This window comes from Nansenia antarctica (assembly GCF_963989245.1).
Source record: "Nansenia antarctica genome assembly, chromosome: 12".
NCBI lineage: Eukaryota > Metazoa > Chordata > Actinopteri > Argentiniformes > Microstomatidae > Nansenia > Nansenia antarctica.
In genome coordinates, this window is record NC_137682.1 from 13,903,806 (window position 1) to 13,922,772 (window position 18,967).

General features: G+C 43.6%; 3 protein-coding genes across 3 annotated transcripts in view; 1 reads left to right on the forward strand and 2 right to left on the reverse strand.

Moving 5' to 3' along the window:
- Positions 1-638, forward strand: part of LOC308168879 (contactin-associated protein-like 2) — a gene marked incomplete at both ends in the record, with an annotated part of 347,443 nt that extends 346,805 nt beyond the window's left edge. Inside the window, 1 exon segment of the mRNA XM_080543522.1 lies at positions 439-638. Within this exon segment, the coding sequence (XP_080399648.1) occupies positions 439-638 (200 nt within the window).
- A 5,583-nt stretch (positions 639-6,221) lies between these two features.
- Positions 6,222-9,364, reverse strand: LOC308168417 (lipocalin-like). The gene is made up of 6 exons (XM_080542996.1): positions 9,152-9,364; positions 8,386-8,525; positions 7,603-7,682; positions 7,335-7,448; positions 7,035-7,136; positions 6,222-6,820 (listed from the first exon to the last, which is right to left on the reverse strand). Exons 1-6 carry the CDS (start codon positions 9,245-9,247, stop codon positions 6,789-6,791), a joined length of 564 nt encoding a protein of 187 aa, XP_080399122.1. The 5' UTR covers positions 9,248-9,364; the 3' UTR covers positions 6,222-6,788.
- Positions 9,365-10,178: 814 nt separating this feature from the next.
- On the reverse strand, positions 10,179-18,081 carry c8g (complement component 8, gamma polypeptide). Its single transcript, XM_080543260.1, has 7 exons — positions 17,707-18,081; positions 16,485-16,630; positions 14,416-14,486; positions 12,053-12,160; positions 11,712-11,816; positions 11,469-11,504; positions 10,179-10,641 (listed from the first exon to the last, which is right to left on the reverse strand). The coding sequence occupies exons 1-7, from the start codon at positions 17,881-17,883 to the stop codon at positions 10,622-10,624; spliced, it is 663 nt and encodes a 220-aa protein (XP_080399386.1). The 5' UTR covers positions 17,884-18,081; the 3' UTR covers positions 10,179-10,621.
- Between the last annotated feature and the right edge of the window lie 886 nt (positions 18,082-18,967).

Here is an 18,967-nt window from a genome sequence, read left to right on the forward strand (position 1 = left end):
CATTATGCTCATAATCATCATAAGACATCCCCACACTACAGCAGGAAACTACAGCACTAGACATGCCCCGACTTGCTACGTCTAGACTATTTCTATGCTCTAGATCTGCTAAGTCTAGACTATTTCTATGCTCTAGATCTGCTACGTCTAGACTATTTCTATGCTCTAGATCTGCTAAGTCTAGACTATTTCTATGCTCTAGATCTGCTAAATCTAGACTATTTCTATGCTCTAGATCTGCTAAATCTAGACTATTTCTATGCTCTAGATCTGCTAAATCTAGACTATTTCTATGCTCTAGATCTGCTAAGTCTAGACTATTTCTATGCTCTAGATCTGCTAAGTCTAGACTATTTCTATGCTCTAGATCTGCTACGTCTAGACTGTTTCTATGCTCTAGATCTGCTCACTTTGTATTTACATTGTATGTCTTTCCAGGCATCATCGCTGTGGTGATCTTCTCCATCCTGTGCACTCTGGTGTTCCTGATTCGCTACATGTTCCGCCACAAGGGCACTTACCACACCAATGAGGCGAAAGGGGCGGAGTCTGGCGGGGAGTCCGCAGACGCCGCCATCATCGGCACCGACCCCAACCCGGAGACCATCGATGAATCGAAAAAAGAGTGGTTCATCTAACAGCCAATCGGAAGACGGCGAGAGAGGGGGGGTCATCCAATAGAACAATAGCGTCCCAAGCGGGATAGGGGGGGTTGGGGGGCGGGGGGGGGGTTATTGGGTGAAAAGAGGGGGTGTACTGTACAGAAATCCGTTTTTTGGAATATCAGGACAAGCAGAAGACGGAGGTTTGACGGAGCACAGCGTCGAGACGCCAGAAGTGTACATAGCAAACGGCTCGTCCTTCTTTGTATTGTGTTTGGGAGTTTTCAGGAGTCCTTTGAATACACTATGTATAACTATAGCCACTGGATCCTGTGCTAGCACAGAGTGATCGCCCTTTCCGTTTGGTTTTGTTACTCTGTGATCTATAATAATAACGCCAAAAGCATCCTCTGTTTTAGCAGACGAAGGGTTTCTGTTAGTCTAGAGCCCTTCCAGATACTTTAGAAATGTGCCCTCCCTTCCCCCCCTTCCTTGAAGACTGTTCTGACATGCCTCAATAGAAGAAGTGTCATGAAAAGCTAGCATGGACCAGTCCAGTCATGTTAGATCTGTGGTCTCTTCAAGGAAGTGAGGAAGGAAGGATGTATTTGTAAAGTATTAGAACAGGGCCATGCTCTCCATCTCCATCAGACCAGACCAGTAGTTGGAAGGTGAGAATGAATATGTAAACATGGATTCCAAAAGTCCCTCTGTAAATATGTTTGACTTATTTTCAGAATATATGTTACTAATATATATATTCTACTACTCCGAGACATTGGCGCACAATACAACGAGATTGGTCCGATCCTTTGACAAGACATGACATTGCAGATATTACCTATACTGGATGTAACATTTCTAACCATAACACAGTATGAAAGAGAGGTTTACTTTATATAACGATGACATGCGATTGTATTGACGTGAAGATCCCTTTCCATGGACGGTAGGAGAGGCATATCTCAAAGAATGATCGGTAAAAGAAACATGGCGGTCCATCCATTGTGATATTTGTCAAGCTTGCGTTTTATTTTGCCAAACACTTAAGTCTTACATTTTTATAATTTGATGATTTTGATTTCCAAGATGTATTGGTTAATCGGCCTGCTGATGGGTTGTTTCAAAGAGAACTAAAGATCTGTAGTAATTCAATCTTGTCTTAGGTTGATGCTTCTGTCTTTGGGTGGGTGTTGAGGGCTGGAGGGGGCATTCATGGGGGACATTCCAAAGGACAAGGCTTTGGAGGTTAAAGGTGAGGGGTCAGAGTGCTGATGTAGGTTCTGTGGTGTTAATTTACTTCATACACTGTGCCTTCCCGGTTCAACCACTTTCCCCTGGGCGACTCAACACACAAGAAACACCAACACTCTCAGATACTGCACCACGTACACACACACACACACACACACACACACACACACACACACACATGAGATGAGGTGGGTTACATGTTATACAGTATTTAATAGAGAATAATAATTATATAAGGTGCGAGCACTAAGTTGGGCTACACTATACTAGTGCCACTGTAGTCAAAAGGTTTTATAGACATGCTGTGGTTTCAACTTCCGTCATTTTCTCAATCTCATTTTCAAAATATGTACTGTATATATTGTTTATAATGTTTAAATTAATATTTATTTATCATGTTTATAAGTCATTGCTAATGTTTACTTTGTAATGGCACCGCCCAGCGGTTAGAATGTGACAATGTCATAGCAGATGTTTTTTGTTACTTGTTCTACATTTTGATTTTGTATAATTTATAAAATGGCCGCTGTGGTGTGCTGTGAAATGTTTGTATGTCGTTTAATGAGGTTCCACTTATGGAAGAGAGTACATAGCATAACCTCTGTCTACAAGGTAGAAGCTTTCCACTCATATTTTTATTTTTATTTTGATAGAGACCGTAGAGATTTGACAGGAAGGATGAGAGAGGGATGACATGCAGGATATGTCCGCGGCCGGAATCGAACCGGGAACCCTGCGGTCACGTGGTCGACACTTAGTCCACTACGCCACCTAAACGCCCCTCAACCCTGATCTTATCTCAAAGGGACAGTTTCTGTGATTAACCACATATCTGTGCTCCAGTCTAAGTCCTTATTCTTATATCATTATATAATGGAATAGTGGATTGAGTAATTTTCTGGCGAAGAGGTGAACCCCATCCACTTCCATTTTATTAGAAAACGTGGAAGTGCAAGTTGCTAAATACTGGGATAATGACTTGATTGAATGTTTTGATTGAAGGTACTGTATGAGGTTGACACAAAAGTGATATTTAGAGTGAATTATCCTTAGCAGTTGGGGTATGAACAAATATCAGATTCTTGATGTGAGTAGGCCAACTTCTGTAGTGCAGGTATCGATACTATCAGTCAGATTCAATAGCACATGATCCCAATGGATGTCTGTGTTTCCCTTTGTGATACATCCAGCCTTTACCTATCACACACACACACAAATACCGGTACATACCCACACAAGATGGTTTGAAGATAGAGATGAAATGTAGAAAGACAAGGCCGTCACCGTCAAATTCTGCTTTCAGTTCTGTAAAATTCAATAAAGAATCTTTGAATTCTGGACTGTAGTATTTCTCTATGGACGACCCTGCCATTCACTCAACATGTTCAGGAGGATGTGTTCTGAGTTGAGCTGACATGTGTGTATTCATGTGTATTTTGGTGTGTGTGTGTGTGTGTGTGTGTGTGTGTGTGTGTGTGTGTGTGTGTGTGTGTGTGTATACTCACACTGCTGCGGAAGGTCAAGCCGTGGGGTATATCAGTGTTCTTGGCCAGGTGAGTCATCCTCCAACAGGAAACATCAGAGCTGAGAGAGAGAGAGAGAGAGAGAGAGAGAGAGAGAGAGAGAGAGAGAAAGGGAGAGGGAGAGAGAGAAACTACTGTCAGAAATCTTGTTCTGCCCCTCTGTGGTCAGAAGTTGTAACTACATTCAGTGAAATTGTGTAGCAATAATAAATGTAATCACCTGTCACTCAAGCCACGCAGTCTCTCCAGTACACATTGATGCAAAGTCCCACCCCTGCCCTGACTTACCTGTCATAATACAGGAAGCAAAGTTCAGTTTGTTAAACAGTCCTTTCTGACAGGCACTGGGATTCATGCCTGCTCCAAGAGACACCAGACTAAACACACAACTCATTGATTGATTGATTGATTGAAAACTTTATTAGAAGATTTGCAGCAGTAGGTACATGAAAGTACATATTACATACAAGGTCAACTAAAAGGATAAAAACCCAAGAAAGCCACTGGCTTATTTCAATTGACACAAGAGAGACTGCTTTTACACAACTACAGGAGGGAATACTGTACAAAGCATTGACTTAACCTGCTGCTGACTGAATTAGAGTACGTGTTCAAGAATCAACATGAAAAGTGAAATTTCATTTCCAGAGGAGGGGGGGTGACTGGGTGAGCAACATGGCTTCCAGATCGTCACTCCCAGAGCAGGATCTCTCCTGTCCTGTGTGCTGTGACGTCTTTAAAGATCCTGTCATCCTGTCATCCTGTCATGTAGCCAGCCACAGCTTCTGTAAAGCCTGTCTGCGGGAATACTGGGAAAAGAATGAATCCTGGGAATGTCCAGTTTGCAGGAGAATATTTTCAGTGGAAGAACCTCCCTGTAACCTCCCTCCCGGAGACCGAAGACCCATCTCTTCAGGTTACATCTTAACTGCTCCTCCTGAGACATTACTACCCCCAGCACTGTGTCTCCTAAGACACCTGCTTTTCCCCTATACTATGCCTCCTAAGACTTCGACTGCCCCCCTTGTACTGTCTCTCCAGTGCCCCCCCCCTGTACTGTCTCTCCAGTGTCTATTCATTTAAAAAAAGGTTGGGTTTTTTATCTTTCTTTCTTCTTCTATCACGACGACTGCCATTGGCCCCTGGCCTGAGCTAGATTACTGTTCCTACTAGAACTGGTGAATTGATGATTCACTTGCTTAGTCAAATGTATCGATTGTCAGTCGCTTTGGAATAAGGCGTCTGCTAAATGCCAAAAATGTAAACGTAAAAATGTAACCTGGCTCTAAAGAACCTGTGCGGCCTTCTTACAGGACAGAAGTCAGAGAGCTTCAGCAGGGTCTGAGGTGCTCTGCAGTCTTCACCGTGAGAAACTCAACATCTTCTGTCTGGAGGATAAACAGGCCTGTTCTGTTCGGTGTGTCAGATCCCCCCAAAATACTAAAAACCACGACTGCTGCCCTATAAATGAAGCTGCACAAGATCACAAGGTACAATAGCATAATGACAACATTTAAATGAGATCCAATTTCAACTTAGTGAAATGTGTTTGTTTGTTTTGTTTTGTTTTGTTTTAGTGAAAAGGCTGTTTGCTCTAATGATTACCGAGTATCATCGTACAGCATTCTGACCTTTGACACTAGACAAGTTACATGTCTGACAGAGAACTTTGCTAAAATACCTTTCTGTCAAGCAGATACACTTGAGGTGCTTTTCATCCCTTAACCACAGTCGTAGAGCTACAACGCATTTACTGACGATATGTTTTGTTTCTTTCCAGGAGGAACTCCAGACTGCTTTGAAGTCCTTACAGGAGAAGCTGAAGGTTAACAAGGTTAAACAAACCTGCGATGAGACAGCAGAGCACATCAAGGTAAGAATGCTGAGTCATAACTCATAAGATAATACCACACTGCTGTGTAGATCTTACTCTGTAGATGAGTAGATTGACATTTACAATTATAATATTGAGTTATGTCATGGAAGATGAGTTCTGTGTCATTTTATTGAAAACTCTCCATGGAATGAGTAATAAAACATTATTACTATAATGTTGTACCAAGCTTTTTGGAGGGTTTGGGCAAATAATCATCGACATACAAGTAGAATACAACACCAATTGCAACTTAATGTGACTCTCTTAAAAAGTATGAAACTACATCAATCAGTAATTATGAAAGTCAGATATTATAATGAAACGGTCTCAACAGTATCTGCACTATTATCCCAAACAATCTGTTTTACTGAAGTAGATAATGACCGGTTGATATAGCCAGATTCAAGATGAGATCATCAGAGATTTTAAAAAATGGTATGTGTTTTTAGAGCATTTCTGCTTTATTGTGATAGAGACAGTAGAGCTCGTCAAGAGGGATGGGTGAGAGAGAGGAGGGGTGACATGCAGGATAGGTTGATGGCCGGAATCAAACCAGGGGGGTGATGAGTCATGGTGCTCCCTGCCATACTGTCATTGTATGTTATGGTAGTTTAAACTGCAGGCAGGGAGCTATTCAGAGTGGAGCCATCTCATTACGCCAAGCTTAAATGTACCATTCTCATTCAATCAATTGTTAAACCAGCGTGAGTGTCGTGACTGAAATTCTATCCAGCACCATACCAGTGTCATATACTGTATATACATATAGGAAAACTGAGATGTTCTCTAGTCAGAAAGAGAAAAAGAAAAGGTCCTAAGGAAATTACCCACTATGATAAATATACCTTTTGTCTTATATGTTTGACTACAGAACGTAAACACACAGTTTTCATATGTAGACGTGTAAAGTGCCCCTTTAATGCTGTTGCCATATTCTTAATGAGGGCACGGTCTGATGATATTTAAATTTTATTTGTATTTATTTATTTATTTATTATTCATTCTGACAATACTGTAATTCTCCCATTCTCCAGGAGAGAGCGAAATATACCAAACATTCACTGACTTGACTGACTAGCCTACACATATGAAGGCTTGTAGTTTGTACAAATGTTTTATTTCAACACATAAAATCAATAGAAAAGAAATCAACAGTAAAAAAGAAAACACATGCAAAAGTTATGATGATTGGTGCCTGGTGATAGTAGGTGGTCAGGGACTGGGGGGGTGGGGGGTCGTAGTTGTACCCCCTCCTGTCCCAAATCAACCCCTATCCTCTACCGTCTACCCCATACACACCTCTAGAGGATCCCTGTCTAGGGGTGTGGGCTAGAGGTTGATTCAGGATGGGGGGGGGGGTACCAGAGTAGTCTAAAGTGGGCTGGGAGGTCAGGGGTCAAGTCTGGGTGGTCCCTGTCTGTCTGATGTGTAGCTGTAGGCAGAGCTGCAGCAGGGTTAGGGTGAAGGGAGGGGAGGTGACATAGTGAGACGGTGGAGAGATGGAGGACAGGTGGAGGAGGGAGGAGAGACTCTTTATGCTCTCTGGACAATCTCTGGACATTCACCTGCAACAAAACATGAAGAGATGAGAGTGAGGGGAGGAGTTGGACAACTGAAATATAGAAGTGTGTGTGTGTGTGTGTGTGTGTGTGTGTGTGTGAACGGTACGCCTACCGCACGCACGCACGCACGCACGCACGCACGCACGCACGCACGCACGCACGCACACAGTGTGTGTGCGTGCGTGCGTGCGTGCGTGCGTGCGTGCGGTAGGCGTACCGTTCTTGGGCAGGATAGCTATGTTGCCAGGTAGGATGCCGGTGTCCAGGGAAAGCTGCGTGAACTTCTGCTGCAGAGCAGCGCTCGCCTCCAGGGTACGACCTGCGACCACACCATGACCACAACATGACCAGGTTAATACACTATGACCACAACATGACCAGGTTAATACACCAAGACCACAACATGACCACAACATGACCAGGTTAATACACCATGACCACAACATGACCAGGTTAATACACCACAACCACAACTCGATCAGGGTTATGGTTAGAGGACAGAGATAGACAGACGTACTGTAGAGTTTGTTGAGGACCTCAGACACTCCATCCTTGGTCTTGACAGTGTGGACGATAGCAAAGTCATCATACTGGACCTCTACCACACGCATGTCATTCTCATTGTTCCAGCCTGAAGGAGGGAGAGGGAGAAGAAGTTAGGGTATCTAACTGTGTGTGTGTGTGTGTGTGTGTGTGTGTGTGTGTGTGTGTGTGTGTGTGTGTGTGTGTGTGGGTGTGGGTGTGGGTGTGTGTGTGTGTGTGTGTGTGTGTGTGTGTGTACTCACGCTGGCTGATGAAGGTGAAGCGGCCAGGGGTGTCGGTCTTCTTGGCCAGGTGAGTCATCCTCCAACAGGAACCATCAGAGCTGAGAGAGAGAGAGAGCAAGAGAGAGTCACGGAGAGAACAGATAGAGAGAGAGAGAGAGAGAGAGAGAAAGAAAGAAGGAGAGAGAGAGAGAGAGAGCAAGAGAGAGTTAGATAGAGAGACAGATAGAGAAAGAAGGAGAGAGAGAGAGAGCAAGAGAGAGTTAGATAGAGAGACAGAGAGAGAGAGAGAGAGAGAGCAAGAGAGAGTTAGATAGAGAGACAGATAGAGAGAGAGAGAGAGAGAGAGACAGCAGCTATGCAGCAGTATGTATGATATCTCCCCCCAGTGGTCATGTCATGACACGACATTACATTCACATTTACATTTTTGGCATTTAGCAGACGCCTTATTCCAAAGCGACTTACAATCAATACATGACAAGACATGACAACAGACCGTCCTGTTCCGACTTGTAATGTATGTCCCTAATACCTAGATAGCTATACTGTAATTTGTGTGTTGTGGCGTGGTTGTATGGGTTGTTGGGGGCGTTGATTGCAGGATGTGGCCTTGTTGTTTTGTTTTGTCATTATGTGTGTTTTAAAAGAAAATAAAGAAACATTTGATCACAAAAACAAAAAAAAGACCGTCCTGTCGAAAGACACACAATACTAACAGAGACTTTCCACCTACACACACATCCCTTTCAGACAAAAAACATACACCAACCCCACCCTCCAAACACACACCAATGAACTCACTTTAGACTAGCATAGGTGAGGTCCAGGTCTCCTCCTGCGGTTGGCACCATCAGGGCAGTGCCTATCTTCATCCCAGCCTTATGGTTGACAAACCACTCAGCATTGGTGGCAAAGCCAACCATGAACCACTTACCAGCCATCTGAGAGATTAAGGAGGGAGTTTGAGGGGGGGATTGAAAAATATGTTGATAATGAGATTGATAATGACCCCAGCCCCAGTTCACTTCTCTACAATCTGTACAGTTCACTAGACAATCTCTGTAAGTTAGATAATACTCAGCAAACACACACATACTGTATGTACGCACGCACACACACTCACACACACACTGACACACAGACAGACACACACACACACACACACACACACACACTCACTCAGGAACCATGTGTTGAAACAAAGCCCATCTCTAATCTGCAGAAAGAAAACCTGCTCCTGTCAACATGCTGGAGCCATGGAGTTAACACTAGAACAGCCGTGCCTTTTTACCTACTAAAAGAGCCGCCTCAGAGGTCAAACCCCCTCTTTAAAATGCTAACCTGCTATTTACACACAACGACCACTAGTTGTAAATTAGCCTGCTTCCTACACAGAAAAACAGCAAAATCGCTTTTTACTAGCTTATCCTGATGTGATTATGAAAATGTAAGGATACTGGGTGGTAGAACGCACATATCTAGGAAAAGTCATGAAACTCTTTCTCTCTCTCTTTCTGCCTCTCTCTCTCTCTCTCACTCTCTCTCTCTCTCTCTCGCTCTCTCTCACCTTCTCCAGGTTAAAGTCTTTCTGTGGCGTGACCTCGGCGCAGGCGACCAGTGCACACAGAAGAGTTCCCAGCATGCTCAGTAGTGTGGTCCTCATGGCTCCGTGTGTGTTTGTGTGTCTGAGTGTGTGTGTGTGTGTGTGTGTGTGTGTGTGTATGTGTGTGTCCGCAAAACGGGGCTCCTTATATCCTCAAGTGTCCCGCCCTCTCCTCACCCCACACACACACACACACACACACACACACACACACACACACACACATACCCACAAACTCCAGAGGCTCCAGCAGTCCTTCCCTCCCACCTCTCATCTCTGACAGGCTTCCAAATCACTGCTGTTACACAACTCTTACATGATTGTGTGTGTGGGGTGGGGGGTGGGGGCAGCTGTGATTGCTGATATGAACAAACTTGTCTCACCCCTCTGTCTCGTCCTATATTATATGTTAGAATTAACACACACACCCACACACACACACACACACACACACCCACACCCACACACACACACACACACACACACACACACACACACGCACACACACGCAGGTGTATCAGAATGTTTGTAGTTTGATGACTCATCATCTCAGTGGTTCTATAACACTGTTCTACACCGCCCCCAGAGGATGTAACAGTGGTGCAGGCCAGCACATGGGTTCACAGAGGACCCCAGGTTGGGGTGTGGGGGTGGACAGCTCTTGAGCTGAGTAATGCGACGGCTGCATGACAACCCTGACTCTTTGTTCTGAAGAAGGCAAGTAGAGACTTGGAAGCAGAGCATGGAATGGGTTACATATCTTGGGTTTTGCAGAACCCTGTTTTGCAACTACACCCTTTGACCTCCTTATGGCTACATCTGGGACTCATTAGTGTACACACAGACACACACACACACACACACACACACACACACACACACACACACACACACACACACTCACACACAATCATGCAGTACCTGACATACACTACCATCACTAACCAGAACTTATTTTTGAATAATGATTAAATCATTTAGCATATTGTTTTATCTTATTTATTTGATGGCACTTGATAAAAGTATTCCTCATCTCATATGAAAGGCTTTTATTACACATTTTTCACTAGTAAATGCAGCATTTAATTACATTTTTATTTTCAACTGCAAACACTGCACTACACATATTTTAGTGTAACATTTGTAAGTTAATCAATTTGCATTCGAGATATATATGAGCATCTCCAAGTGGAAAATGCGATGAGAGTGTTTTCAAGTGGAGAATCTTCTTAAATGTTTTAAACATCAATGTTTTTCCTCTCTCCTCTGAGGAAACAATAACACTCAAGCATACATTGAAAGCATTTTCTGAGTCAGAAACGCTGTAGTGCGCAGTCAAATTGCAGATACAGGGAGGAAGACCATTCTCTTCTTCTCGAGACGTGTTGGAGCGTTGCTGTATCCTCCTCGTCATTTGCGCACGGAGAACTTCACTTAACAACTCGGGACGCAATCTATGATGGAGAGCGGGAAAAAAACAGGTTACATGAGAGAAATGAATACGTCTTTCTTTGAATAGCTAAAAAGTCAGTACAACCAATCCATACATTTATGCAATGCTATTTGTTGGGGCAAACTAGGCCACTTGTTGAAGTAAGAAGTGTATCTAATCGATCGTTATGCAGTTTCAATCACACATGCCCGGCTCGAAGAAGTAAACGTGATGTTTTTGTTGAATGTGAAAGGGTTGGGGATTGGTCCTCCTGCATGATGCTAAATTCTGTCTATCAACCAATCTGCGTCTCTCTCTCTGGGCTGCACGAGCCCTGGAGCACACATTCTTTAACAACAGCCGTGCCCTTTTTACCCACTAAAAGAGCCGCCTCGGGGGTCAAATGTGCCCTTCTTTACAATGCTCAAGCTGCTAGTTACACACAACGACCACTAGTTGCCCGCTTGTAAATTAGCCTGCTTCCTACACAGAAAAACTGCAAAATAGCTTTATACTAGCTTAACCTGATGTGATTTTGAAAATGTAAGGATACTGGGTGGTAGAACGCACATATCTAGGAAAAGTCATGAAAGGAGGGTCCTGAAATTTGATTGAGTGCAAAAATATAACATTTTCTTTACTCACCCTAACCCTCCTTGCTCACCCTAACCCTCCTGGATGTTCTAGTGTTAAACAGCTTTTTAGCCTTCTTGAGACCGTAAACCATAGTGAGAGGAGGGTTCTGTCTGACCATTACCTAACCGTCCTACTATTCAAGAAAGCGTATTATTTCGCCAATATTCAATTATTATATACATTATTGAAGTTTGAAGTCGTATAGATACTCACTTAAAACATGGTCCTTGTCCACAGACTCGCAGTGACCTTGAATGATTGCGTTTTTTAAAAAGAAAAGTGACAGTAAAGAGGATGAACATGAAGACAAGTTGTCTTCCATCAGGTATGACTTTTCTTCTACAATGTGTAGCTTATGGCAATATTGCTCAACAACATATCAACAAAATGCAATATTTGAGTGCTCCACTGAAACCTCTGGGTTGAGGTAGAGTGGCTATCAAAGGTGGAACCTACTGTAGTTAGGGTACGAGAACACGTAGGCTAGGTCAAGACCCTTTTTCTTAGCCAGCTCATCAAACTTATCAAAGATGTCGTTTGCGAGGGTGTCCTTCGATCGGCCTGCGGACAACACGAAACAACATGAATAGATTGGGAACACAACACAACACAAAACAACATGAATAGATTGGGAATGAGAGAGAGAGAGAGACAGAGAGAGAGAGAGAGAGAGAGAGAGAGAGAGACAGAAAGACAGAGAAAGAGAGAGAGAGAGAATGAGAGAATGAGAGACCACTGTGCATTGGTGAATACTACACACAACTCAACTCAAGAGTACGAGTATTTGAATGACCCACCATAGAGTTTGTAGGTGTGCTTCCCTTGTTTCTGGTAGGAGAAGATAGCATAGGAGTAGTAGTCGGTCTCTACCACCACTATGTTAGTGTGCAGTGACGGTGTTCTGCCTGAAAGTATAAAAATGTGCAGGCTTCATACAATGCCTGCTATTACACGTTGATTGTATATATGGAAATACACTACATAGCCAAAAGTATGTGGACCACAATTATCATCTGGGGCTGTTGTTGTCATGGTTTGGGCTAGGCCCCTTAGTTCCAGTGAAGGGAAATCTTAATGCCACAGCATACAATGAGATTCTACAGAATTGTATGCTTCCGACTTTGTGGCAACAGTTTGGGGAAGGCCCTTTCCAGTTTCAGCATGACAATATGCCCCCATGCACAAAGTGAGGTCCATAATGACATGGTTTGCCAAGTCTGGTGTGGAAGAACTTGACTTGCCTGTACAGAGCCCTGACCTCAACCCCATCAAACACCTTTGGGATGAATTGGAACGCCGACTGCGAGCCAGGCCTTCTCACTCAACATCAGTGCCCGACCTCAGTAAGGCTCTTGTGACTGAAGGGGATCAAATCCCCTGTTCCAAAATCTAGTGGAAAGTGTTCCCAGAAGACTGGAGACTGTTGTTATAGCATCAAAGGGGTGACCAACTCCATATTAATGCCCATGGTTTTGGAATGAGATGTTCAACAATGGGTGTGATGTTCGGGTGTCCACATACTTTTGGCCATGTAGTGTACTGTATATATACTGTGCCCAGCATAAGTAATGGGACAGGGAAGCATTCTCTCTTCTTTTGACTCTAAACATTTGGATTTTAAATAAACCTGCCAAAATCAACAGTTTGGAATGTAGAGAAGAGAAGCTTCACTGTCCCGTTACTTACATCGGGCTCCGTATATACGAATGTTAAGAAAACTTTCATTTCCAACCCATTTTCAAACAATGTAGCAACGTTGGATGATGACCACAATGACAACCATGAACCAACATCACGATCACATCACATCACATGCCCGATCACGTCTCTTCACAACACTGGCTCCCCGCTGGTGGAATGAGCTCCCCACGGCTGTCAGAACGGCAGAGTCACTACCCATCTGCCGTCGTAGACTGAAGACCCATCTCTTCAGGTTACATCTTAACTGCTCCTCCTGAGACATCTTCTGACCCTCACCACTACGTCTCCTAAAGACACCCGCTCTCCCCTCTACTGTGTCCCTAAGAACTTCTACTGCCCCCCTTGTACTGTTTCTCAGTTTCTCCAGTAATATAAAAAATAAAAAAAAGTAGAATTTTTTTTAGTAGAAGGCGATAATAGGGAGAAGGTTTTTCCTTCTATAAGTGGAAAAGGGCCCGAGCTAGAGTACTCTTCCTGCAACGAATAGTGGACTGCTGATTCACATGCTTAGTATTCAAATGTATTGATTGTAAGTCGCTTTGGAATAAGGCGTCTGCTAAATGCCAAAAATGTAAATGTAAACATGGTATGATGGTGTTACCAGATTCTACTGTGCAACGTTTGGTTTTAACAGTTCTTTTCCTTCATCTCTCTATGGTCTACTCTACGGTCAAGACATGAACACAACATCCTTTTACATCTGTCCATACAATGTTTGGATGTAGTCATTCCTGCACCATACCATTTGCCTGGGTTGAAGTCCAGTCTGGTTGCATATCTGCTCTGGGATTCACAGTAGTTTTGTTCACATTGACCATATCATCTGATATCTGTAGAATGTTTAGGCTGGGCAATATGTTTGGACTTTGGAGTTGATTGATGCATGTGTCTCGCCAGTCAGCAGATTTAAACAATGGGTACTCTGAAAGGTACCTCTCCTGCTCCATTGAAACAGTAGGGCTCTAGTCTAGTAAGAATGGTGATTGTTATAAGTACAGATTGCAAGGGTGTTTGAATTAGCAAGCCAAACATTGAATAAGGGGCCAGATTGGTCTGGAGCTGTAGGGGAATGCTTGGGAGGTCATTTTAAAGGAGACAATATAGAGCCATGATAGACAGAGGGCCAGAGGAGAGGGGTGGGGAGGAGGGTCTATGAGGTGTTCATAGAGCTTCTATGTGAGTTGATAAAATAGAACCTTTTCTGATTTCCATCTGACTCAGGAGGGTGATTTATCGGGTCATAAGTGTGTGTTTGTGTGTGTGTGTGTGTGTGTGTGTGTGTGTGTGTGCGTGTGTGCGTGTGCGTGCGTGCGTGCGTGCGTGCGTGCGTGCGTGTGTGTGTGTGTGTGCGCGCGCGTGTGCGTGTGTGTGTGTGTGTGTGTGTGTGTACATATGTGCACATGCATGTGTGTGCATGCATGCACGGGCATGCATGTGTGCATTGTGATGGGACATTTACCTTTGAGTAGAAGCTGTCCTGATGTGGGGGTGAGAGTGTACACTTGCAAAATCTCCCAACACTGGTGATTGCTGAGGAATGGGAAAGAAAAAAGAGAAAAAATGAAGGGAGGGTGAGAGAACAAAAAAAAAGAAGAGACAGAGAGCTTATCATTGCTGAGATCTATGATCTCGTCTACTGTATTATAAACTTGATGCCATACAACCTTATGACAATATTGTCTATCCTTGACCCCTGTATCTTTAATTATCATGCTCCCTCCTGTCTGTCTCACCTGACATGTCTGAATTACCATGTTCTGCTGAGGCAAGTAGATTTCTACCATTGCATAAGAACTCATTTGTGTGAGATCTCAGCTAACTGCAGTTGCGCAGTCAACTATTTAATCCACTTCAGCTAACATGAATTAGCTGACTATTAGATAACTCTCAAGTCCAAACAGGCCTTAGAAGCATATATCCACAGCCCTGGAGCATAGGTTTGAGCCAAACTGGAGAGACAAAGGTTAGAGTGACCGAATTTGGGAACATGTTGCGCTGAGATTCAGTAGAGCCAACTTTCTGTCTTACTGTAGTGAAAACAGACTTGACCTGACTGCTGTGTTCCCTCTCTTCCTGTTGTTGAGAGAAAGACTACAGAGGTTTACAGAGTCCATAGGTCAATTAGTGAAAAAGATGGAGAGAGTGGGAGAGGAAGAGAGAGAGACATTTTGTTGCCCTGGGTATCTCTGTGTCAGCTAGGTAAATGAATAGATGCATTTAATGGAGAGAGAGAGTGAGAGAAACAGAGGGAGAAAGGGAGAATTTGATTATTTATTTTTTTATCTAATTCAAAGAAAAAAGGTGAGAGAGAACAGGAGAAAAACTAAATGGTGAGAGAAATGAGAGAAAGAGTGAGAGAAAGGGAGAGAGAAAGAATATCCTGAATATTCTGCGCCCTCTGGTGGTACGTATGGGTACTGGCAGAGAGAGGGGGAGGGAGATAAGGGGAGAGATATAGGGAGTAAGAGACAGATGGAAAGAAAGACAGACAGAGGGGGAGAGAGAAAGACAGGGACAATGAGAGAGAGAGTGATGGAAAAAGAAACAGAGAGGGAGAGAGAGTTCAAGTTCAGTTTATTTGTCATTATTGACGACAACAATAGAATGTAATAAAGATAAAAAGCCAATGATTTTATTTTTTATTTTACCACAATTTACAACAAGTAAAACAATAATAATATACAGTAAATGAATGGAGCAGCAGGAATCTTACATTAGCAGCAACGTCAATGGTGAGTGTAAAGTGCAGAGTGCAATGACACTCACTGGCGGGTGTCACTGAACGGAAGGGGGGGGGGGTGAGTAAAAGTGATTTTGAAACCTGTTTATCTGGGACTGGACGCTCCAATACCATCTGCCAGATGGAAGAAAAGATAACGCACGGATATTACCACTAATCCATGGTTTTTGGGTGGGGAAAGTCTGTACCATAACAGTGGGAACAACGTCATCTATACATTCCTTGATGAAGCCAGTGACAGAGTTGGTGAAAGCATTGACGTTTGCTTCGTTAGCCTCTGTTTATTGGTCGGCAGGAGCAGTGTAGAGGCGTGGTCAGATTTGCCAAAAGCATTCCACTGTGTTGTGTAGAAATGGTCGAGAATGTTATCGCCACAACATGGGACAGGAAATGTGTTGATGGTACCTAGGTAGGAATCTACTCAGGTTAGCCTGATTTAAGTCCCCGGCCACAATAAAAGCAGCATCAAGATGCACCATTTCCTGTCCGTTAACTATTCTGTACAATTCTTTCAGTGCAATGATAGTGTCTCCTTGGAGAGGGGATATATACTGCAGTGATGATAATCAACAAGAATTCAGGAAAACAGAGGGTACACAAAGTCTCTGTGTCTGTGCACCAGTTGTTATTGATCCTGAAGCATACCCCGCCTCCCTTCCTCTTACCAGAATCCAAAGTCTGATCCTGTTGGTAAGACAAACAGACAGACAGAGACAGACAGACAGACAGAGAGGGAGAGACAGATAGAGAGGGAGAGAAGGTAGAGGCCAGGAGATGCTCCTACTTACAAGCGGGTGGTGGTACTGACAGATAGCGGTGCTTTGGCTGTGGTGGGCGGGGTGAGCGTCATGACGGTGGCCTCTCCGCTGTCGGCCTGCTTCAGCAGGTAGGGGCACTTAGAGGCAACGCTGATGAGGTACCAGGGCCCTGCCATCTACAACAACAACACAGTAGCATCAGTAGCCTTGAATGGTTCCTCCTCTCTCTTTGGGTGCATCTTAATAGTCGGGTCTCAAGTGATTCAGTCAGTCAGTCGGTCTGTTTGTCTGTCTGTCTGTCTGCTTGTCTGCCTGTCTGTCTATCTGTCTGTCTGCATGTCTGCCCATCTGTTTGCCTGCCTGTCTGTCTGTCTGCCTGTCTGTCTGCCTGTCTGTCTGTCTGTCTGTCTGCCTGTCTGTCTGCCTATCTGTCTGTCTATCTATCTATCTGTCTGTCTGCCTGCCTGCCTGTCTGCCTTCCTGCCTGTCTGTCTGTCTATCTATCTGTCTGTCTGTCTGTCTGTCTGTCTATCTATCTGTCTGTCTGCCTGCCTGCCTGTCTGCCTTCCTGCCTGTCTGTCTGTCTGTCTGCCTGCCTGTCTGCCTTCCTGCCTGTCTGTCTGTCTCTGTCTGTCTGTCTGCCTGCCTGCCTGCCTGTCTGTCTGTAGCCTGAGGACATCATCAGTGAATCATGTCAGATCAGTAATTCCATCAAGTAAGAGAGGAAGGATGGATGCACTGCCAGCATAGTGGAGCTAGGCCATGATGGCTGACATTAACTGTGGGATATCTGTTTGTTTGTGATGAGGTTGTGACGTCACAGTGAAGCCCAGACAGCAGAGGTAGTAGACCTATCTTTGTCACAGTTCAAAGGTCAGATCCTAGCACTGTGGCCTTTTTATACTTGTGTCTAGTGTTGGTGTATTGTCCCTCAAACTCTCTTCTTGGAGCGGGGATTTCAATGTTTAAGGAGTTATGATGATGATTGTTTGAGTGAGGCCCCCATTGATAATTGGCCTATTAGTAACACTATCTACTGGATATCGAGAGACCTTTAAAGTAGACACTGACAGGTAACTACTGGCAACTGCTCGATTGATTGATACCTGATTACGTACATTATCGATTAAGTGACAAATGTGATGAGCCATGAGTTGGACCAGAGGTTTATGAACCTAATCTTCTCACACAGAGACACATAGACACACAGACAGAGACAGACACACTCTCTCTTACACACACACACACCCACCTGCTGTATATCGATGTCCTGGGCTGGTAGCACATTGTCCTCGATGGGATTTTCCTTGGGCGGCTTTGGTTTCGCTGGAGATTTCGGCCGGCTTTTGGCTCTCCCCCCCTCGACAGACTCCCACAGACACACATACACCACCATCACCACGGTAACACACCGCCAAACCTCAGCCATCCCAGTGCTGTTCTAAAACACTCAGATATTATGATTAAGATTAATTTGTTTCCTTTTCTCTCTTTCCTTTTTTTTTCTTTCTTCACTCTCTCTTCGTTCCAGAACCTTGTGGACAAAAGGCCAGCTGTCTCTCTCCACTAAGAACCTGTGTCCGTCACTCAATCTCACTATACCCTTATGTTTTCTGCCTGTATTCAGACAAACTGTCCCTCCCCCTTTCTAAACAAAATGTGCCTCCTCTCTGATGACACACACACACACACACACACACACACACACACAGCGTTTATCAGTAACGTGACTTTACTGGCAGTGGGATGGATTTACTCGTCATTACGGTAACTGTAACTGAGGGATAGGGGGCGATGACGAGCATAGGCTTTTCGATACGAAAAGTATCGTTTTTAAAATACAAAGCAACACCAGACTCCCATAATATGGTAATAGATTAATGGCAATATTATTGCAAATAAATAGAGTACTACTTAGAAATGTGTACCATGCATGACCCATAAATAAATGTTAAAAATCAAGCATAAATCTAATTTACTATCCACACACACCTCTTGATTTGTCTTTGTAAATCATTATTTAATACATGCACAATTATGTGTGGATAAATGCTCTTACATGTGCAACAAATTTCACGATCTGTGAATAAAAAACAAAGCAGTGGCAAACATCTTTCCCAAGTTCTAAATAAAACCACGAGTTGTGTAGATATCCAACAATTTCAATACCTCGTTTATCATTAAAACTGTCGAATTTGCATTCGCAAATGAAATTACTGTGGATTTGTTTTCATTTGTTGACAGATTTTTGGCATTAACCTTCCGTGTGTTTATAGAGAAATTATCCACAATTTTAATCTCAGTTGTCTATCTCCATTCAACTATACAAACTTGGCGGAAGCTGGAGGCTGGACAGGCTTCTGCAAAACATCCTTTCGCGTTTACAGCTGTGTTAATAACAGGTACACAATAAAGACAATAAGACTTCCGGTTTCGTTTTCGCGAATTCAAAATAAAAGCGCGAGGTAATAGATCACTGTAAACTGATGGGATCACAATACTTAATCATAATT

What these genes read in the sequence shown, in the direction of transcription:
- LOC308168417 (XM_080542996.1), bottom strand. Translation starts at nt 9,247, where the DNA reads ATGAGGACCACACTACTGAGCATGCTGGGAACTCTTCTGTGTGCACTG. An exon ending in AAGACTTTAACCTGGAGAAG is followed by an intron (nt 8,526 to 9,151) that starts GTGAGAGAGAGC and finishes TTAATCTCTCAG; the next exon opens with ATGGCTGGTAAGTGGTTCAT. An exon ending in CTCACCTATGCTAGTCTAAA is followed by an intron (nt 7,683 to 8,385) that starts GTGAGTTCATTG and finishes TCTCTCTCTCAG; the next exon opens with CTCTGATGGTTCCTGTTGGA.
- c8g (XM_080543260.1), bottom strand. Translation starts at nt 17,883, where the DNA reads ATGGCTGAGGTTTGGCGGTGTGTTACCGTGGTGATGGTGGTGTATGTG. An exon ending in AGGACAGCTTCTACTCAAAG is followed by an intron (nt 12,161 to 14,415) that starts GTAAATGTCCCA and finishes TTATACTTTCAG; the next exon opens with GCAGAACACCGTCACTGCAC. An exon ending in GTTCTCGTACCCTAACTACA is followed by an intron (nt 11,505 to 11,711) that starts GTAGGTTCCACC and finishes CAATCATTCAAG; the next exon opens with GTCACTGCGAGTCTGTGGAC.